Source organism: Thunnus albacares, chromosome 21 (assembly GCF_914725855.1).
Source record: "Thunnus albacares chromosome 21, fThuAlb1.1, whole genome shotgun sequence".
Taxonomy (NCBI): domain Eukaryota; kingdom Metazoa; phylum Chordata; class Actinopteri; order Scombriformes; family Scombridae; genus Thunnus; species Thunnus albacares.
In genome coordinates this window covers 22,002,059-22,021,483 of record NC_058126.1, presented here as the reverse complement: position 1 = coordinate 22,021,483, position 19,425 = coordinate 22,002,059, and the positions used below count along the sequence as shown (strand labels likewise).

Sequence of the window (19,425 nt, the reverse complement as noted above, 5' to 3'; positions counted from 1 at the left end):
CTGCCTCCGTCCTGTGTCTCTGCATGTGAAGCACACCAGAGGCACATTGATAGCCTGAGGTCTGCTGAGTTTGTGTCGTTTCAGAATAAAGAGTTATCTGAGAGTTAGATCCCACTCACAGAACAGAAGCTTGCTTATATCACCGTGCTTGTCTCCCGAGCTCTCCCTCCAACCTGCTGCTGGGAGGTTAGCAGGGGCAGAGCTGTGTCAGAGGAGGCTTACATGAACCATGGGCTAATATGAAGCAGAGAAGCCTCCTTGGCACACTGGGATTGGTGAATTGGGAAGCAGGCAGGGAGAAAGACCGAGTAATATCCTGTGGCATGGCTTCTTATTCCCCAGCTGAAAATCTTCCCTCAACATGCTACTAGTTACAGAGGCACACGATCCAGGCATAGAGCAGAGGGTACCAGACAGTTTTCTCCTGTGATCCCGCTTGTTTAATGAAAACACAGCAAATATGGCTTGCAAAAGAACCGCAGCATGGCCTGCTATCAAGAACCATTGATATAACTTATATAACTTTAGCTATAAAAGAGATGAAAATAAACAGGTTGGCGGTCTATAAAGGTCATGGGCTCTTTTATGCCATTATTGCAGGACGTTAGCCCGGCATTACACAGCAATGTTGTCAATCAACTCTAATTTCAGTTACACATCAGCAGGTCTTTCATCCCCTGAGTACTTGTATCGTTTCCAAATACAAACGTAATTTCGTTCTATTAGATTATCGCTGTGATTAAGGTAAACAGCTTGTCAGTGAGACAATCTGGTTAAGCTTAAACAGATATATTGGGCCCAGGCAGGTGTCTTGGGGGTGAAGCCCTTTTCTTTTTTTGCTGGCTGGAATTTCTCTGGCCTACAAGTGTAGCGAAAATGATGCATGGCAACCATATGGAGGGAGAAGGGGGACGGCGGACCTACTATTGAGGGCTAACAAAGTTTGACAATGTTTGTCTGGACGTCAGAGTGCCAATTTTGAGGGAAATTCATGAACATGCTTTTTGGGTGATTTTTCTGAGACGGGGGCAATGACAAGAGCTAAATAGTGCTCTTTGCCCATCGAGTTGAGGAACCTGATACAGCTGCTTCAGTGCAGTCGTTATTTAGATAAAAACACCATGTGGTTTGAGTTAGCAGTTCCATAGCGGATTTATGAGAGAGCCGTGGTATAAATGCATCTGCTGGATGCTCCACACTGCTGCCCCACAGACACAAAAACGCTGTACTCCATGCCCACAGGTCCACATCTTTAATACACTTAGTATCATACAAGTACTATAAAGGCTTAATAGTGAATCATTCAATTATCTTTTTTCTTCAATCAAGGAAGTGGAACCCTCTCGGTCACACGTAATGGGGTGTATCATTAATCTGTCTGGACACAGAGGAACATTTGGATGCTTGATTTATTTTTCCTTTACATAGTAACCATGTATGTTATAGAAGCCTGATTGCTTCAGAGAAGGGGTCAGGGCGTGCTTCTGCCATTCTGAGCTTGGCTGTCTCCCCTCAGCTTGAGATCACGCACAGCAGATAATGTGTTTTCTATTTCATTTCATCCTGGGTAAGAGGAGGGGAGAGAGAGAGAGAGGATAGCGAGAAAGGCCTTTCCGTGTGCAGCCTCATAATGCTGCGGTTTTCAGATCTGGGGGCCCGTCCAGGCCATGAAAGAGATTCTGGCTAGTCTATCGCAGCTGGTGGCTTGAGAGAGCTTCCTCTGTCGCAGGGACTCCCGGCCAGCCGTCATCAGTATTCCTGAGGAAGAGCTTCCTGTGTGTGGTGGGGGGGTCAGCTCCTGGTCCCGGCGCCCCCACCCCCCCTCTCCCTGCCCTGCCCTTCACTGCACACATGGCTCATCCTCTGGCACAGCATCACAGGGCCCATACACTGCACCCTGGCCAGAACTCAGCTGTGAGCTCTCTGTTAGAGAGGAGAACACAACAGTACATCCAGCTCCCCCATAGTAGCTGCACACTAAAATGGTACATGAGCTACTGCTTTTTGTCAGTGCTGAATTAGATAAATTTGCCTTAATTTATAGAGGGAAGAACAACTATACAGTGTACATATTAAATTATGTGATTACTGCACTCCACAGTACTGTGCCATACATCACCTCTGGACATTTAGATTGATGTTGAAATGGACTCAAATTAAGCGTGCTTTGTGATTTGCATCCAGTCATTCATAATTGTATGCTTTTGGGGGGAATTTCTGTTCTATTTTCAAAGCACTGAACATTACAGACGCGGCCACCTTGATGTATTCTTCCGTGGCTGGCGATACGGTGAGTTGTGATTTTAAACAGCGGCCTGATTTGCCAAGCCATACTGAAGCCAGTGTCTCTGCCAGCTCTTCCGCTGTGGTTCCCTCAGCACTCCCTACCAGCATCTTGGCTTGGTAGGCATGGCTCCATAAGTGGCTGAGAGTCCTGTGGTGCCCGCTGGTGCCATGAACTCAAACCATGAAGCTTTGAGTCTACACTGTGTGTCAGCCTGAGGCTAAAGCTTTAAATGTCACCTCTAAGCTCTAAATTCCATGTTTCGTCCTCATCATGACAAGTTAGGGTGAGAGCCGTAGAGGTTGACGAAGATGTCAAACTTATTGCTTGTTCACCCAGACAGTTCCGTAGTAGGAGAGGGTGTTTTTACTTTTGAAAGCAACTTTTATAGACAGATAAAGATCATTCTACTGCTTGGTTTGCACTAATGGGATTTAGCTTGTTGCCTGTGCTAAAGATAAATACTTTATTTGTGCTTATTTAGTGCCCTTTGTTTTGTCTGCTAAATATGCCCCTGCCTGCCTCTCGTTTTTCCTCACAATCTTCATCATCCTCCTTGCTCCATTCCACAGAGCGAGAGCACGAGCTAATAACAGACTCTTTGACTTTAGGATGCAGGGGAAATGGTGCGCTCTCTCGTCGGCGGATTGGAACTGATTGTTAATTTACTGAAGTCAACAAACAACGAGGTGCTGGCAAGCATTTGTGCCGCCATCGCCAAAATAGCCAAAGACAAGGAGAATCTGGCAGTCCTCACTGATCACGGAGTCGTCCCATTGCTGGCCAAGTTGACTAACACAGTAAGTACACCTCACTGCTGGAGACAAACAACAAGGTTTTACTATTAAACAACACTGTACTTACTGTCAATATACAAATAACTGTCTTTACAATGGATTTTAGTTGCCCTTCTTGTAATCATTGCAGCATGAATTCAGCTAATGAGAAGAACATTGGTAGAAATAGCCAAGAGTCTCTTGCAGAGCTGTTGCTGAGCTTGTTGTTTTCTACATTGTAAAGACCGGTCACTGGGGTCCAATAGCATCCTGTCTGTTCTCCTCTACACAGACTGATGACAGGCTCCGTTGCCACCTGGCTCAGGCCATTGGCCACTGCTGCATGTGGGGTAGCAACAGGGCGTCCTTTGGGGAGGCTGGGGCCGTGGCCCCCCTAGTGCGCTACCTCAAGTCCAAAGACAATGCAGTCCACCAGAGCACAGCCATGGCTCTGTACCAGCTGTCCAAGGACCCAAACAATTGCATCACCATGCACGAGAAAGGAGTGGTCAAGGTCAGTTTGTAGTGCTGTTGAAGCTGAATTTCTAACTTCTTGCTATTGCTTTTTTTGTAGATAATTTACAAAGTAGTTATTTTTTTTAGCTTATTTGATGCTTTTTAGACTAAATCTGGTATAATTACATTGAGGAAAATATGCTTTGGCCTCCCACCACCCTTGTTTTTGCGATGTGTGAAAAACACTGAGTAATAAACTTTGAAAAGCTGTGACTATTTTCAGAGCCTTTGACCGATGGAGCAGAAACAAAGTGGGTTTTATTCGACGGCGGAAACATGACTCCACTTTCTAGCCGTCATGGGAATTCAGAAAAGCAAACAGCTCACTGTGTGCGAAGTGCCATTTCTCCGGTAGACCCTAGATGCCATTACAGCACAAGTCAAAGGGCTGTAGCTGGGGGTAACTGTTGCTAAGGACTGTTCCTGGACATCAGGGTAGAATGCAGCAGCGATATGGTTCAGGCCAAGGAGTGGGGTCAAAGCTGTTCAGGGCTAAAAGAGAACGATGTTTTTTTATGGACAAGTTTTTTTTTCCTTTGTCTACATCCGCCAGTTTTCTTCATCATGGCAGTGTTGCGTAGCGCTCTTACAGAAAGGAACAAGCATTGTTTTGTCTAACATTTGAGCCCGTTGGACTGTTTCCATACTCAGTTCCAGAGAGTGTTTATGTTTGTCTCTGACAGTGATGTAGAGATTTTATGTTAAGATTATGCTGTAATTGATGTCTTGTCACAGATGATCATATACCCATATTTCACCATTTAGGAAAACATTGCTATCTCCTTTTCTAATTCAATCATGTTTCACATAGAAAGACTTTCACATGAGAAATCTTTTCATGGCCACAGTGAGTCTAAATTCTTTTTTTCCCCTCTAAATAACAACTGCGATATAAATTATGAAGTGGTTATGCCATTGCAGCCAGATATTTTTTTCCCATGTTCATTAAATGGTGTACTTTAGCTTGATCTGCTGTTACAGTGTATGTGGTTCAACACTACCCATAATTGGTAGCTGGACTGAACATTGGGTGTTCCGAAAGAGTTATGTCCAATTTGCAAAAGTCGTTAAGCTGAATGCTTTTTGTAGTTTGAGCCACGACAAAAACTGGACAAACCTTCAGTGTGTGTGTGTGTGTCTATATTTGAAATTCTAGTGTGAGTTTGTGTGTGCATATGGGCGTGTGTGTGCAAATGCAAGACATACCACCCTTTTTAATCTGTCTCTGTGTTTGCCCTTATTAATGTACCACTTAAGAGTTGCAACACTACTCCATAATGTATTTTTGGATTTTTAAAGAGCTTAATTACCAAAGGCCACGTAACTGCACCAGCGTTGCATTTGTTCTTAATCTCAGACATGGAAACACAACACAGGCAGCCTCATTGTTCAGTCTGGCTTCAGTCTCAGCCAGTCTGGGCAAGAGGCTGATACTTACCTGCCTGACCCTGAGGAAACATTACAGTATGAGAGCTTGTCAATCTCCACATTTCAGTGTACTGTAATACATTCTTTATGACATACAGGCAGCCTGTTGAGAGAAAGTGTTAAAACAATATATCCAATAGTTCTGAATGGGTCGGAGAGGGTTTATCGACGATTGATACAGGGCTTTGTGTCTAATTTATGGCCCTGTGTAAAGTTCTGGACCGCCTCTTGTATTATTGCAGCCATATTTCAAAGCGAGCTTTTCTGTGCCGTTGAGAAGCTCTCAAAACATGTTCACCCACGTATAGTATACGATTTCGAATGAGCGAAGGTCTCTCTTACTCCAAAGTTGGTTTAGAAAGTAACTTTCCTCTCTAGCACACTTAATGGTGATTGGCCCAGCACCTTGAGATTCAGGGGAAATTAAGCATCGAAAAGAAAGTATTTCACACTGGAAAATACATTAGTGACTAGTTTTAGTGTTTTTGTTTTACTCTTTCCAAAGCCTTTAAATTTTGTCCTTTCAATTATTTAGTTTCAATGCCGTGAGTCTGTAAATAAATCGCTTTGATATCATGTTTTGGACACAACTTTCTGTCATTCATACATTCTTTTTGTCTCTATTATTTAGTTGCCTAGATTTCCCGTCAACATATTTTCTTTGGAATCTGTCGGCCTCTAAGATCATACCTTGTTCTAGAATAGAGGAAACGCATACCAGAGGAAAGAGATTTTTAGCCCGAGAGATGAATCGCCTAGACCGTTTGATTTGACATCTACTCATGGTATCTCGCAGTTTTATACGGATGTGCTTCATTTTGTGTCATGTACAAAATCAACATGCCTTCCCCTACGCTTTACATTGCTTCCAAAAAGGCTGGGGATTGTTTGCTGAAACCATAAATCCTCGTAGACAGCTTCAGCCAGCTATTTGTATTAAAGAGGCTCTTTCATAAGAAAAGCTTTGTGAAGTAAATTGATGAAAATTACAAAATGCGGATGGTAATTATTGGTAATTTTCAACTGAAGGTATTCCAGAGCGAAGCTTTTGCCAGGTCCTGGTATGTATTTTAGGCTTTTACTAATCTAAATGAGAAAAACGTTTGCACTTTTGTTGCCATGCACACACTTTTGCCCCAGCACGGTTTGTGTTTGTTTTAATTTTTTCTCTCTAACACGCTCAGACTTCTGGAGTGAGAGTGTGCAGTGAGACTGTGGGGGGCAAAAATTACTCCAAATGTAAGGGAGGGAATAAAAACTAAGCAGAGCATCACGGGTTTACTTCTACAGTTTCCTCTTGGTTTGTGTGTGACATGATTTCAGGTCGTGGGTGCGGTGAGCAGATGATACAGGCGCTGTGCTGCCTGCTCTGTTATGACTACCATGTTTTCAAGATCTATGGAGTGTAATGTTTTAGAGCCTTTGACTTAAGCCTCGCTCCCTCATGCCCTGGACCAGAAACGCGAAGCCGTACTCCTCAGGTTGAACAGGCTTAGGGCTCAGACTGAAACTTTCCCCTTTAATTCATTGATTTTGAAAGCTGCCCTCCCTGCTTTTCCTCTTCCTCTTTAGAGACACAGAGAAGGCAGCTTAACAGTCTCTGGCTCACTGGAGGCTGCAGGGAATGTTGTTTACCTTGACTTCCCTCACCAACTTCCCCTCGGCCCAGCTAAACACTGCTGTCTGTTTGTGCTGTTTGCCTACACAGCGGAGCCTGAAACATGGGAACGCTGGGAGCTGATGGAGCTATAATGACTGTCAGACCCGGCGCAGGGGAATTTAAACCTGAACTCCTGCAGGGAGACGCGGTCCAACCCGAGCGCACTTAACACCATGACGCCTCCATGTGCGATAGGATGTGTGTGTGTGTGCACATGCAACAATATGCGTAGCCCTCCCAGACTGCACGCCTGCTCCTCCCCCTCTCCCTCCTCAGCCAGGGGGGAGCGTGTTCCCTGGCTCCCTTCTTGGAGGTCAGGACTCACTGGAGTTCTCTGAAGTGCAAAAACCTCAAAAACTCACGATTCACTTTTCAAACGTGGGGCAAGTGTTCATGTTGCCACAGTCAGGGAATATCTAACAAGTGGTGTATTATATTCTCAGAGATCCCAGCTGGGAGGGAAAAAGCAAGCTAGAAAAAAAGGCAGCAAAGAGAGACACGCTTATCTTAGCCTAGCTGTGCGCTTCGGGAGACCTGATTTGGCGACGTCTGAATAACATGCTATGAGGTTGGCAAAAACGCTGCCTCTGGCACTTCTCAGGCATCCTCTCTTTTCACAAAAGAGACTTGTTTAGTGAGCTGCATGTTTTCTGGAGCCTGTGGATGTAAGTTTGCTCTCGGAGGTGTTTTGAATGCTATTTAAAAATCATATAAAACCCGAGGGCAAATGTTTCATATACTCCTCGACACTGGTGCATTGAGAAGAGCTGACACTTTGGACTGCTGCATGCCTTTTTCCACAAAATGCAGTAGTTATAATCTGGAGGGAAGATATTATTTTCTTTTTAGCTAGACTTACTGTACATTTTACATTCACAGCCCTTTCAAGTTCATACACACAAGCTGGCTCACCCAATTTGTCATCTGTTCTCCTTTCACTGTTTATCTTTGCACAGAAAATCCTGGGAATGTCTTCTCTCCGCTTCTTTGGCTGTTTGCTAACCACACAAGTGTGCGGAGGGGCGTTTAAAGTTTGCATGTAACATGGAGAGGGGTCAGGGTCAACCTCAGCTCTGCTCTGACATGTATTATGAACACAACTCAGGTTTTGCCTGGAGCACTGATCAGCTGTTTCATGTGGAAGATGGACAAATGGTTATTCATAGATGATTATTCATAGAAAAGATGGTGCAGTGGATGAATCGGAGGACTGTCGTTTCATTAGTTTGACACAGACGAAGGAATGCCATCATTTCCTATGCTGATATGTGGAGCCAGTGCTGAACAGGATGGGAGAGTTTTGAATAAGAGGGACACGAAGGGTGACAGAAATTGAGAAAATGGAGATTAGCCAGAGGCTTTTAGAATCACTCTGCTGGCTAAAATAAATCTAATGCAGGGGCTGGATGTAAGTTTTAAAGAAGCATAGTTCTTGGTTCATTTCCTTTTGACAGTGACAGTGTCGGTATTGTCTTGTGCGTCGCTCATAGGATCAACTAGGATGTTACATTGCTGCGCTATTACTAGGGAAACGATCTGGATGGCGTTCAAACACCACTTGTAAGTCTGCTGCAGCACATTCTTCATTAAAGGAATCTTTTTCAAAATCCTTTTTCTTCCAGTTCAGAACGAGCTCTTGATATATGGGGCTTCAAAGTGCCTCAGACATCTCAGCAGTTACTGTATTTATCAAGACTTCATTGTGTTTAGAACTAGGGAGTCCTTAAGTGCTTCGTTGGGGGATGTAATGTTGCCGTTGGTTCATTATCGATGTAAACAAGACTATCCGAAATAATTGCAAATGTGGCTTAGGAAACCTCAATGGCACACCATTGTGATTTTACGAAGGAGCACACATTGAACAAATTTAGATTCATCCATTGCACCAGAGTATTTATGCTTACATTTACTTTTATTTTGATTCGGCCTCGCAGCCGCCCACAAACATAATGTAGTGATTTTGCTCAAGATAAAATAGGAAAAAAAAAGCTCACCCCCCAAAAAAAACATATGCCACTCAGTGGTAGTCCATATATTCACTGTGTTTCTTTTTGCTTATTCCTACATAATATAAAACTCTTTGAACGTAAAAAAATCTTTTAGATGTTCAATTTTATGTAACCAAAACATAAACTTCCAAAGCTCGGGATTTCTGGAGAGCGCAAAACCTTGTTCTGCAATAAGACCTAACGAGATCCATTACACAAGCCACTAATAGTCGGATATAATCTGACCTTTGGAGCAGCGGAAAGGCTGTCGAGTGGTGTGGTTCATGCTCAGGTTTTTAATGTCGAGCCTGCCCTGCATGACTTTCATCTGAGCAAACTTACAGAAGCATGTGTGCTCGCAGCTGTAACCCCTTTGCTGAGGCATGGTTTGGACGGGTAAAGTGGGACACACAGAATACACGCATACGCACAGACACACACACAGGGACACGTGCCAGTGTGGCCTGAGACTGTCGCCGCACTGTCACTGTATATCTTTGCAGCTCTTGTTGGTGGCTGCGTGCAGCGACTGCTGCTGACATGGCAACATGTGCACATGTGTTTTTCCAAAGGTGTGTTAGTCCACTCCTCTAAAGTAATGGTTATTTGGGAATCTGTTCCTGCTGCATACTGTAACCTCTGTCCTGTGTACTCCTGCAGCCCCTGATCCACATCATGGGCTCTGATGACGAGATGCTCCAGGAAGCCGCTGCTGGCTGCGTGCGCAACATCCGACTTCTCGCCCAGGCCAATAGGAAGGCCAGATTATTTTATTGATAATCAATAGCACCCTGGAAGTACTCTTGGCAGTACTGATAGGCCAGCTGTAGCAGATATTTACATTAGCATTGGCAGCATGTCCTGTTGCACATGAACTCAGAGTTTCAAATGTGTTTGAAAAGGGTTTCAAATAAAATGTTATTGTGTCACAAATATAAGAACCACAAGTGTTTCAGGTATATTGTATCAAATTATCTGAGAAAGGTTTGAAATAAAATGTTTTATCTGGATTGATGAATGTGTGTTTATTTGCCACTTTGCTTCTGTTCTTTCCTCTCGAGCTCTGCCTTCATATCACTTACCTCATCAGAGGTTCATTCAAACATTTTATGAAGCACTCTGCTCCTCTACTTGAAAGTTGATGTTAAGAAGTGATGTTAAAAATAAATGTGTCTTTGTCTTGTATGTTCGTACGCCAGTTACCCTACACTGTACGTTCTTTGGTAAGTAAAATGCAGTAACATTCCATAAGTAACCCACATGAGACCACGATATCTAAACATGACCCACATCTGCTTGAGTCCCTCAAACTTTCATTTATATGATTTGTATACAATTTTACTTGCTGTATATGAATATTTGTAACATATCCAAACTCACAACCTGCAATGAGACATTTGGATAAACAGAATAACTCACTGTTGGTTATATTGCACCAGTGTGGAATACAGGGAGTCTACACAAATATTCTCTATAAATACCACACAGTAATATAAACACATAAATTCATGCCACGTTAGCATTAGTGGATAAGAAATGTCTTTAATAATTAGGGGTACAATAGTGTGTCTTGTCTCCACCACAAATATTATGTACAAGAATGAATTTGAATCATAATTTTCCACATTACTCACAGTTTACTTACAGTAATTTCACATTTTGTAGAGGCTTTTATTATAAATAATAAAATATATCTTATAAACAAGCTCATTATTTTTGTCAGTAAAAACAAAAATGTTGTAGATATTTGGCCAATCTCTTTACCAAAATAGTTGCATGGCTTTTAGTCAGTCAACTATAAAACAATCTAATGAACGATTTTTGGGAAAATACAGCAAATTGCTCAGTTTATTTCCAAAACGTACTCATTGTTTTTGTTGCTGAATATCATGTTTAAAGGTTATTTTCATATGCACTTACATGTCCTCTGTATTTTTCTATACTGTGTGAATTTATATTGGACACTGCTGTGGTTATGGTGTGTGAATGCTGCTCTCTGCAGCTGATCTGAACTCATCTGATCTGTCTGTCTTTTGTTCTTGTTTATTGTAAACAGGCCGTGTCAGCCTCGACAGTCTTTTGCACCGCAGATTTCAGTAAAAGACTGTTGGCTTTGGCCGCCGCCACCCTCTCGCATGTCTGTCAGCTTCTCTGTCTCTCTGATCTCGCTGTCCTGGTCCCAGTTAGCTTAGATGCTCAGCACTCAACCCCAGAGGCTGCCACAAAATCTCATGGGACTTTCATCATTAATATCAGCCACGTGCTAAAATAGAAAATTAGCAAAACATTGAAAATATGTGGTTGAAAATCTTCATCACTCTTTGAAGTTTAAACACTACCAGCTGTTAGCAGGGTTCACTGGAAGAGCACGGATGGTGGAGAGTGGATGAGTGAAGAAGCAACTTCCTCCAAAAAGCAAAACTAGAAGCTGAAGGAAGCCACTGCATCCAAAACATTCAAGGCAAATAAATTTACAATGATTAATGGCCCTTTAATTCCACACAGCAAACTTTATGGCCTCTGCAACATGCCCGATGTCAAAACCAATTCTGAAGAAATGTTTAAATGAAAAGCATCTCGTCACTTCAGCAAACAAAGTTGGAAACATATAATTTTCTTTTGTGGATCAGCATTTCCTTTTTTCATTCTCATTCTTTCATACCCTTGTATTTATACTTATATTTTAGTTCTTTTTATTATTTGACAAACTTCGGATGTTGAAGAATTTACAAGATGTGCCACTCCATTTTTAGCCTTAGTTTTTTGCAGACAATCATATGATTAGCAATATGTAGCCTGCAGATGGTTAGCTTAGCTTAGCTTAGCGTAAACACCAGAAACAGGGGGAAACAGCTAGCATGGCTCTTTCCAAAGGGAACAGAATCCACCAACCAGCACCTTTGAGGCTCACTAATTAACATGTTATATTTCAAGTGTTTAATCTGTACAAGAATTCACTGTTTAATGGGAGGTCATGTGGTCATGTATTTCCTGGCAGGAGTGAAGAAATGAGATATAACATGTTAATTTGTGAGCTTTAGAGGTGCAGATTTTGTTACCTATGAAAAAAGCCAGGCTAGCTGTTTCCCCAGTTTCCAGTTTTTGTGCTAAGCTAAGCTAACATCCTGCTGGCTGTTGCCATACATTCATTAGACAGACATAGGAGTGGTGGCATTCCTTTTCATCTAACTCTCTGCCAGAAAGCTTATAGGCATATTGTCCAAAATGTCAATGCTTTAAGCCATGTTTGAAGAACAGTTCTCTGCTTCTTGGCCATACAGTGTATACACAGGACAGGGTTTCTGATGGGGTTGACAGGACATTTGAGATGTTTAGCATTCAAAAGAGGGACACAGTCTCTTCATCTGCTTCCTGTTGTGTGACTTCAGACCTTGATGAACCTTGATTTGCAATTTTTAAATACTTGTTGACAAGAAACACTGCTGCACTTGACTTTCTGAACCTGATGTTGAACCTTGTGGAGCACAGGGAAGAGGCTGGGAGGAAGTAGTAAGTTGATTTCAGGAGCCTGGCCCTCAGGCCCATTGGTCATAAAGCCACAGTTGAGTGTATTAGTTGGGCCACAAACCCTCTGAGAAAAGAAACTGCCACTTTTTTTGGCTTGCCGTCCAACACAGGGACATTATTCACGGGAAATTAGAGGTTATGCCTCCACGCCTCTGCAGAGGCAGCAATTACGTCCGGCTCTGGCCTTTCTGGTAACCATTCAACATCCCGTGCTTCTCATCGCTTCACGGAAGGGATGGAAATAGTGGAGGGATATCCCTGATGTTGTTGCTCCTGTTTTGAGGTAACACATGGGCCTTGGCATCTGCCACACCCCTGTTTATCAACTAGTATGTCTCAACATTGGCCTGACCTTCACCCTGTCCAGACTCTGACGTTTCCCATAGGCCCGGGTGATGGATGCAACCACACTCGAGGACTTTATTACACATTACACAAGACTTATGTGTGGAAATATCCTTTCTGCAGTCATGAAATTTGTCTGTCCACAACTTGGGTGGACAGAGCAATAAATATATATCGCTTATTTTTATGGTCAGACGGTCCTTCAGAGAGTATGCTGTGTATTGTGATACTAGCTCAATTGTTTTTAAAATGGAACGGCTCTTTTGAAGTTTTTAAAGATCCCACATCTCCCCAGGCGTTTTGCAGCAATATTTCATAAAAGAAACTAATAAACAGTGAAAGTTCTTTCCAGATATTAGAAGTGGCTTTCGGTCCCCTCCAGTGTCTAAGGACCATTTTTTAATATAAATCACAAACTGTTGCACAGCAGCGGGAGCAGCGTGGTTTGCTTGCGAAGCTGCCATTAAAAACATGCGTGTACACAACGGCCTCTCAGAGCTCCATCCAAATAGAGAGCAGTGCTCTCTGGTAGCCCAGGACCGGGGGGTGAACACGGCTTCTGTTCTCAATCTGTAAATTAGCTTTTATATAATTACAGCATGCTCACACCACCAGGTCTGTCGGTGTGAGCCTTGCGTGTCGTGCTCTCTCACTGTTTGCTCAGCGGCCTGCCTCTATGCATCCGTTTCCTCCCATCAGTCTCTCACAAGATCTCACAATTCTATACTTTTCAAAAGGTTAAAGTGCTGTCCCGTGATCCCTTTGCATTTTTCAGTGGTTTTTGAGGACATTTTAGAAGGGCTTTCACGGCACTAATGAATGCTGACGTTCCCTTCCATAAAGTGTAAATAACAAGCTGGCATGACAATAAATAAACAGAGAAACGAGTGGGCAAATACCACAACGTCTGGGTCAGATTTCAAGGCTGTGAGAGTAATGTCTCCATAAAGATCTCAAAAATATTAATAATACCTTCACTGGTCTTGACAGATGTGGCTTTTGGTCATGTACGTTAATTGCAAGCATTTGACTATTTTGGGAGGAAGCTTAAGGTGTCAGTATGCTTCAAACAAACTACTTCATACGCAGTGTCGTCAGACTATATTTGAAGGCAAAAATATTTATGGCCACACTCGAAGGTTATCATATTATATTTGTGTCTCACTTTTGAGAGAGAAAAAGATTTTTTTGCTAAATTAGAATGACACAAAGAATAATTTAATTTGAGGGAACACAAATCCCTTCTGTGCTCAATAAATGTATTTGCTGTTATCCGCATTAGCACACAATAATAACTCTCTCTGAATCAATGTTATACTCATTTCAGAGAGCCAGAGAGACACTATGAGGAAATTAGTCATCCTGGCACATCTCAAGCTGTTACTGCACTCAACATCTAAGCATTTGTAATGAAACATTCTTTACTCACCGGATCTGTTGTCTGTCTGTTGTAGTCAGTGTAAAGTAGAAGAAGGGGGGGCCTGGAGTTTAGGATATGCCTGTCATCCGCATTAACAGATCATAGCTTTTTTTTCTGTACCTGACCTTGAAATTGAGGAAATTGTGAAATCTTAGACACTGCTCTGATTTGATGAAACTTGGAAGGTATGACTCTAGCTTTAAAAAATTGCACTGATTGGCTTCAAAAGGTAACTGCATCTTTTTAAAGGAACAACACGTTTGCAGTCTCCGTATTTCTTCACATGCTGATTTACTGTCTCCCTCACTCTACGGCATTCTTCATAATGTGACATGATGTTCAGTGAGTTTTTCATCTTTGTGTTCACAGAAGTTTTTTACGTGACCTAAAGCCTTTCTGGACCTTCTTGCAGTTACACCAAACTGGAAAGGAGATGATACTGATAGCCAACAGGCAGTTATATCCATTTGCAGACAAAGGATAATGTCTAGTAAAGATGCTCAAAAATGCCAAGTTCCTCACACAGAAGACAGTGATGAATTGGTACATGCTCCAAGCAGCACAGCTGTGAACCATAAGCCCAGCCAGGTTTCCCCCACTGGATCATGAACCAACCTGAGAGCTCCGTATGGCACCCTACCAAAAATTATATTATCCCAGAGTTTTCATCAGGATCTTTTCATCAAGCTATCACAACCCTGGACCTGAGGGGAAGACATGCAACTGAGGGGAATAGCATATCAACAAATCATCAGCAAGGCATTATAGAACATCCTATTTAAATCTGTAACTGATTACGCGCTTTGAGACATGAGCACAAAGTACAAAACTGTAGTAGACGCTGCCGGCTTGAGTTTCTTCAGAATTAAGAGTGATATTTGTCAAAGTGGTCAATTAGGCAGTTGTTCAAATGTGCATTTTTTTCTGTTCTGGTGCGGTGTTGTATTGTTTTTATGTGGCATTCTCTCTCAAGTCAGGGTTTTTTTTTTTTTGTCCCGCTCTAATTCTGTCCTTTCCCTCTGCGCGATGCATAAATAACCCCCTGTTCCAGTCTAGCTCACTGCTGTCTGTCAGTTTGCCCAAGCACTCCCAAATATTTCAGAGCTTTGCAACTGTTGGCTCATAAAGAAAAATACCTGGAGACTCAACAACCAAAGATAGTACTACCAGAGTTATAGAGGCGATGACACACAAATAACTGAAACACTTCACTGAGGTTTTCACACTGGCATTATAAATGACCAAGTCAAATATGCCTCTTTGTTATTCTAACATGAGTGAGTAGTTTTGGCAAGGCTTAGGTGCGCAAAAAGCACGCTTTGTCTGACTTAATTCAACTTGGATCGACAATGCAAGAAAATCAGAGGGTCCGGTTTACAAAGAAAGCATGTTATTTGACAGATGTATCCATCACGTTCATGTACACTGGATACTAAACTGGCATCTCCTCCCTGTGAAGTAGTATGTGCCTATTTAGTAGCCATTTGTGTATTCTTGGAAAGCCATATTTAGACAGACAACAGTGATGGGAGGGTTAAAGGAGTTGGGTGTTCCAAGTTGCAATTATTCCTCACTGTAATTTCAAGGAGCAATCCCAGTGACTTCTAATGGCATTTGGTTTTGACTCTTGATTGCTTTCAGTAGGCATGGACAGACAACACACGTTTCAACTCACTGATTAGTGTCCCGAATGTTTAAAACCCCTCTGAAAACAGTAATTGGGTCATTTTAAACAACCTGCAAATTTTCTCCTCAGTCACATTTTCCACCAAAGCTGGCAAACTATTGAACAAATATGTCTGTGGCTTTACAAGTAGTCCGTGTGCTGCAGTATGTAATTCCAACTTGGTTTACATGGCGAAATTAAGTCCAAGTCTGGAGTGAAAACATCATCTTAAACGAGGGGCAGATTATAGTTGCAGAGACTGGGGTTTTAAAAAATAATTTGGATTGTAATGGCGTAAGGTGTTGACATAGAGCTAACACTGATTTCTAGTAATGACCACCTTTCATAGCCAGTTCCTTTAATACACGTTGAATGATGAAGTACCCCAAAGGCAAAAACAGGGTGTTCCCTGCTGAATCCATGATGTCTAATGAATGTCTGCTTTTCACTTTTACATTCACTGACTCAAAAAAAAAAAGATACACGTTTTACATTTGAGGCAGTGGAAGGGTAAAATGTGGATCTTCATATGGGACACATTCTCTAGTGCAGTATTTTATTTACTAAAGGGCAGAAACATTTGATTCCCTCCTTAAGTGGCATGTTTTCTGTAAAGGGATCTGACTTACATTGGATCTTTAAGGAAAAAAACAAATGTTATGAGCGCAAGGAAATAAAACTTTCACTACCATCACCCCTCTGGCAGGCCAGGCCAAACCCACATACATGGACTCCAGTAGATGTGATATAAAACAATTGAGGAGTGAGTGACATATGTATATAAAACATGTAGAGACATTAGACGCAAAAAACCTGAGGTAAATGTTCCCAAAATTATACTGACATTTAAATTAAATTGTCTCTGGTGAGGTAGGGTGACGTTAAACTAAGGTTTCCTTCCCCGCATTTTATGTGAACGAGGCTCCAGATGTTGGGATATAGTGTGTCGGATACACATCAGTATAGTGAAATACTGGAATTTGGGCTTTTATTCAAATTCTTAGTCCTAAAATTTGTTTTCAGTAAGCTAGCTTGCTAACTGACAGTTAGCAAGCTGTCTGGCTGTTCCGAATTTCTAGTCTTTAAGTCCAATACAACCCTGATGACAGGTTGTTTTCATGAAATAAAGACAAATGACATGAGATATATTCCAGGAAGTCCAGTTTGAGTAACAGATCTTGGAACTTGAAGACTTCTCCGATATCAAAACACTGCACAGCGGTTTGTAATACTCATAGCTAGGATTTTACTACTCAGCTATAATGGCGGCAACTGTTTTATCTTTCCGTGTAAGGTAAACAGTAGAAAAACAGTGTTCTTGTTGCAAAGTAATCTACCAGGAATGTGTGACGTGGATGAAGTTTGCTTGCGTTGCAGCAAATGTTGAGCCAGATGCAACTTTTTGCCAGACGCTGTTTTTTAAACAGAGCCAGTCTGAATCCGCCCTTATTCATCTCGTTTACTTTTCGTTGCCTTGTCATGTACGATGAAATAGGTGTTAGAGAGAGTCAGGTGTCAAATGAAAGTCTCTTATTTAGCCACAAGAATTTAAATAATTTATTCGGGAAAACACTGAATTCCCGTAACATTTGAGCATAAAAGTGGTGAAAGATATTGAATATCTGCACAATGTCTTAGCTGTCTGTGACTTGGGACTAAAAATATTGTTTTATATTGGTTTTGGTGCCAGGCTTCAAAATGAATTACTGGTCAAACCCAAGTGACCAGTAGAGCCACAACATTAGGCAACAAAGAAAGCAGTTGCCAGTGTAATGCAGGAACCCCAGCCTGAGATGAAACAGAGCCGAGTACAGGGATTGTCTGCAGAGTTGCTGCCACCAACCCCTACGAGGCAGGACATCTTGATTAATGTTGTACTCCTACCTGCTGAATCGTTTTGTACGCCCACACTAGACATCAGGCAGGAGTCTGAAACAGGGATATAGTGAGCCAAAGTAGAGGCTTTGGAGAACCGGTGGATGAAGATTAAAGAGATGCTGGTGACAAGCCTCTATGATTTCTTGTCTCCAGGGAAAGTCGTGCTGACCTCACAGGTTTAGGTAACAAGGTCATGGCAGGTAACAGAAGTTCACTTCAGGCGAGAAGCAAAACTTACATATTGTGTATAACTTGAGCAAATAAACCCTCCCCAACCTTAATTAAAGTGATTACATGACTGGGCCATTCAGAGCATGTTTGCACAAGTTGTTAGTGAAAGTTAACTTCCCCCGTTAAATGAAAATAAGCACAAATAAACAATAATTACACGGATCCCTAACCCTTCATATGGGTCTTGCTGCTTAGTCACGTCCCTCGAATCACTACGTTGGATAAACCCCAAAGGAACACACAGCTGAGGACCTCAGAATCTATGACTCATAAACCCATTATGTGACAGGTTTTATAATGGAAGTCAATGAGAGGGTTCATCAGAGGTAATCAGCAGTGGCATGACTACATACAGTAAGAATGACGTTTTTCCCTGAATGTTAGCAAAAACAGCTTGGATAGCGTTTGGTTTGATTCTGATGGAATAATTATCATTGCAGGAAACGTATCAGGACTGTATCTAATATCAGTTTTGGCTTCAGGCAGCTTGTAGATGAAGATCATCTGAAAACTGACAAAAAGAATATGATCATCTTAACTTAAGTATGTAATTCTGAGAAAAATACTCTGATGGTGTTCTAAAAAGTAATGTGGCAAGGCAAAAACTGAACAGGACCATTTAGGACAAGGTGTGATCTTACAGTGAGGGAACATGATACAGTTTTTACAAGCATCCAAAACAGGTTTACTGCACTGTAAAGTCTGTCTGTAGCAGACAGTTGGTTACAAGTTAAACTCAAACACAATGCAGGGGCTGTAAAAAATGTCACTTCCACCAAGCAACTTAAATTTAGTACTGAAAGCTTTTCTTCTGCTTTTCTTCTTCTGCAATGTCACAAATTCCACAACTGTGTTGAGCTAATACTGCTTGGTTCTACTGTTTCACTTGTCTGGGGAATTTCTCACACACAAGATTAAATACTTGGGTACAAAATAAGGATGGATTACCAACTGGGCAAATCGGGCAACTGCTTAGGGGCATGGAACCCTGAGTGGCCCCAAAAGCCCTATGGTCCCTGCATGTCAATACGTTTCTGTTGTTTGATTAATTGAAAATGTGGTAATATTCACACCTGCATTATTACAAACTAATACAAATGATGTATTATTCCATCGTATGAGTAAAAGGTGCACTGAATTAAAATGAAACTTTGAGGCGACGGGGTACACATGTATTGTATGGAGGGCAGTAGGTGAGGGGTCAGTAGGGGCCAAACAGCAAATTTTTGCTCTGGGCCCCCCTAGCAGGTTACTCTGGCCATGTTGGGCACTGTTTTTAATACACCCTTTATAAATTGTGTATAAATTGAAATTAGGGGCTTTTAAATGTCATTAAACCATTTATAGTTGTTTATAAGACAATTACAGCAATTTCTGTGTTGCCAGGTTGTTCAAATGTCTTTCTCCATTTACCCTCTGACCGAATTGGCTTATTAATGTCCATTAACTGATCTATAAAGCATTAGTGAATGTTTTAACCATTAATGAAGTCATAAGTTATAAACTTTTGATATAAGGCGCCTTATTAGACATCAGTACCAAAATTTAAAATAAGACAGAACATGATTTATACGCAAGAAAGTTAAATTTGCTTCATTAAAATTCCTGCCAGCAGCATTAACACTGAAGAGGATTCATTTAATTTGAGAAAAGTTACATTTTTAAACTGTTCCATCAACTCAGTCTTAGACAGTCTACTTTTTGC

The 19,425-nt window shown here is 41.7% G+C and overlaps 1 protein-coding gene across 1 annotated transcript in view; it reads left to right on the top strand.

Annotated features, from left to right (window-relative positions):
* odad2 (outer dynein arm docking complex subunit 2) overlaps positions 1-9,662 on the top strand; it is a 38,489-nt gene extending 28,827 nt beyond the window's left edge. The window contains exons 19-21 of the mRNA XM_044340146.1: positions 2,896-3,084; positions 3,353-3,574; positions 9,313-9,662. Coding sequence (XP_044196081.1) covers positions 2,896-3,084; positions 3,353-3,574; positions 9,313-9,429 — 528 coding nt within the window. The 3' untranslated portion in view covers positions 9,430-9,662. The remainder of the gene's footprint in view (positions 1-2,895; positions 3,085-3,352; positions 3,575-9,312) is intronic.
* The last annotated feature ends 9,763 nt before the right edge of the window (positions 9,663-19,425 follow it).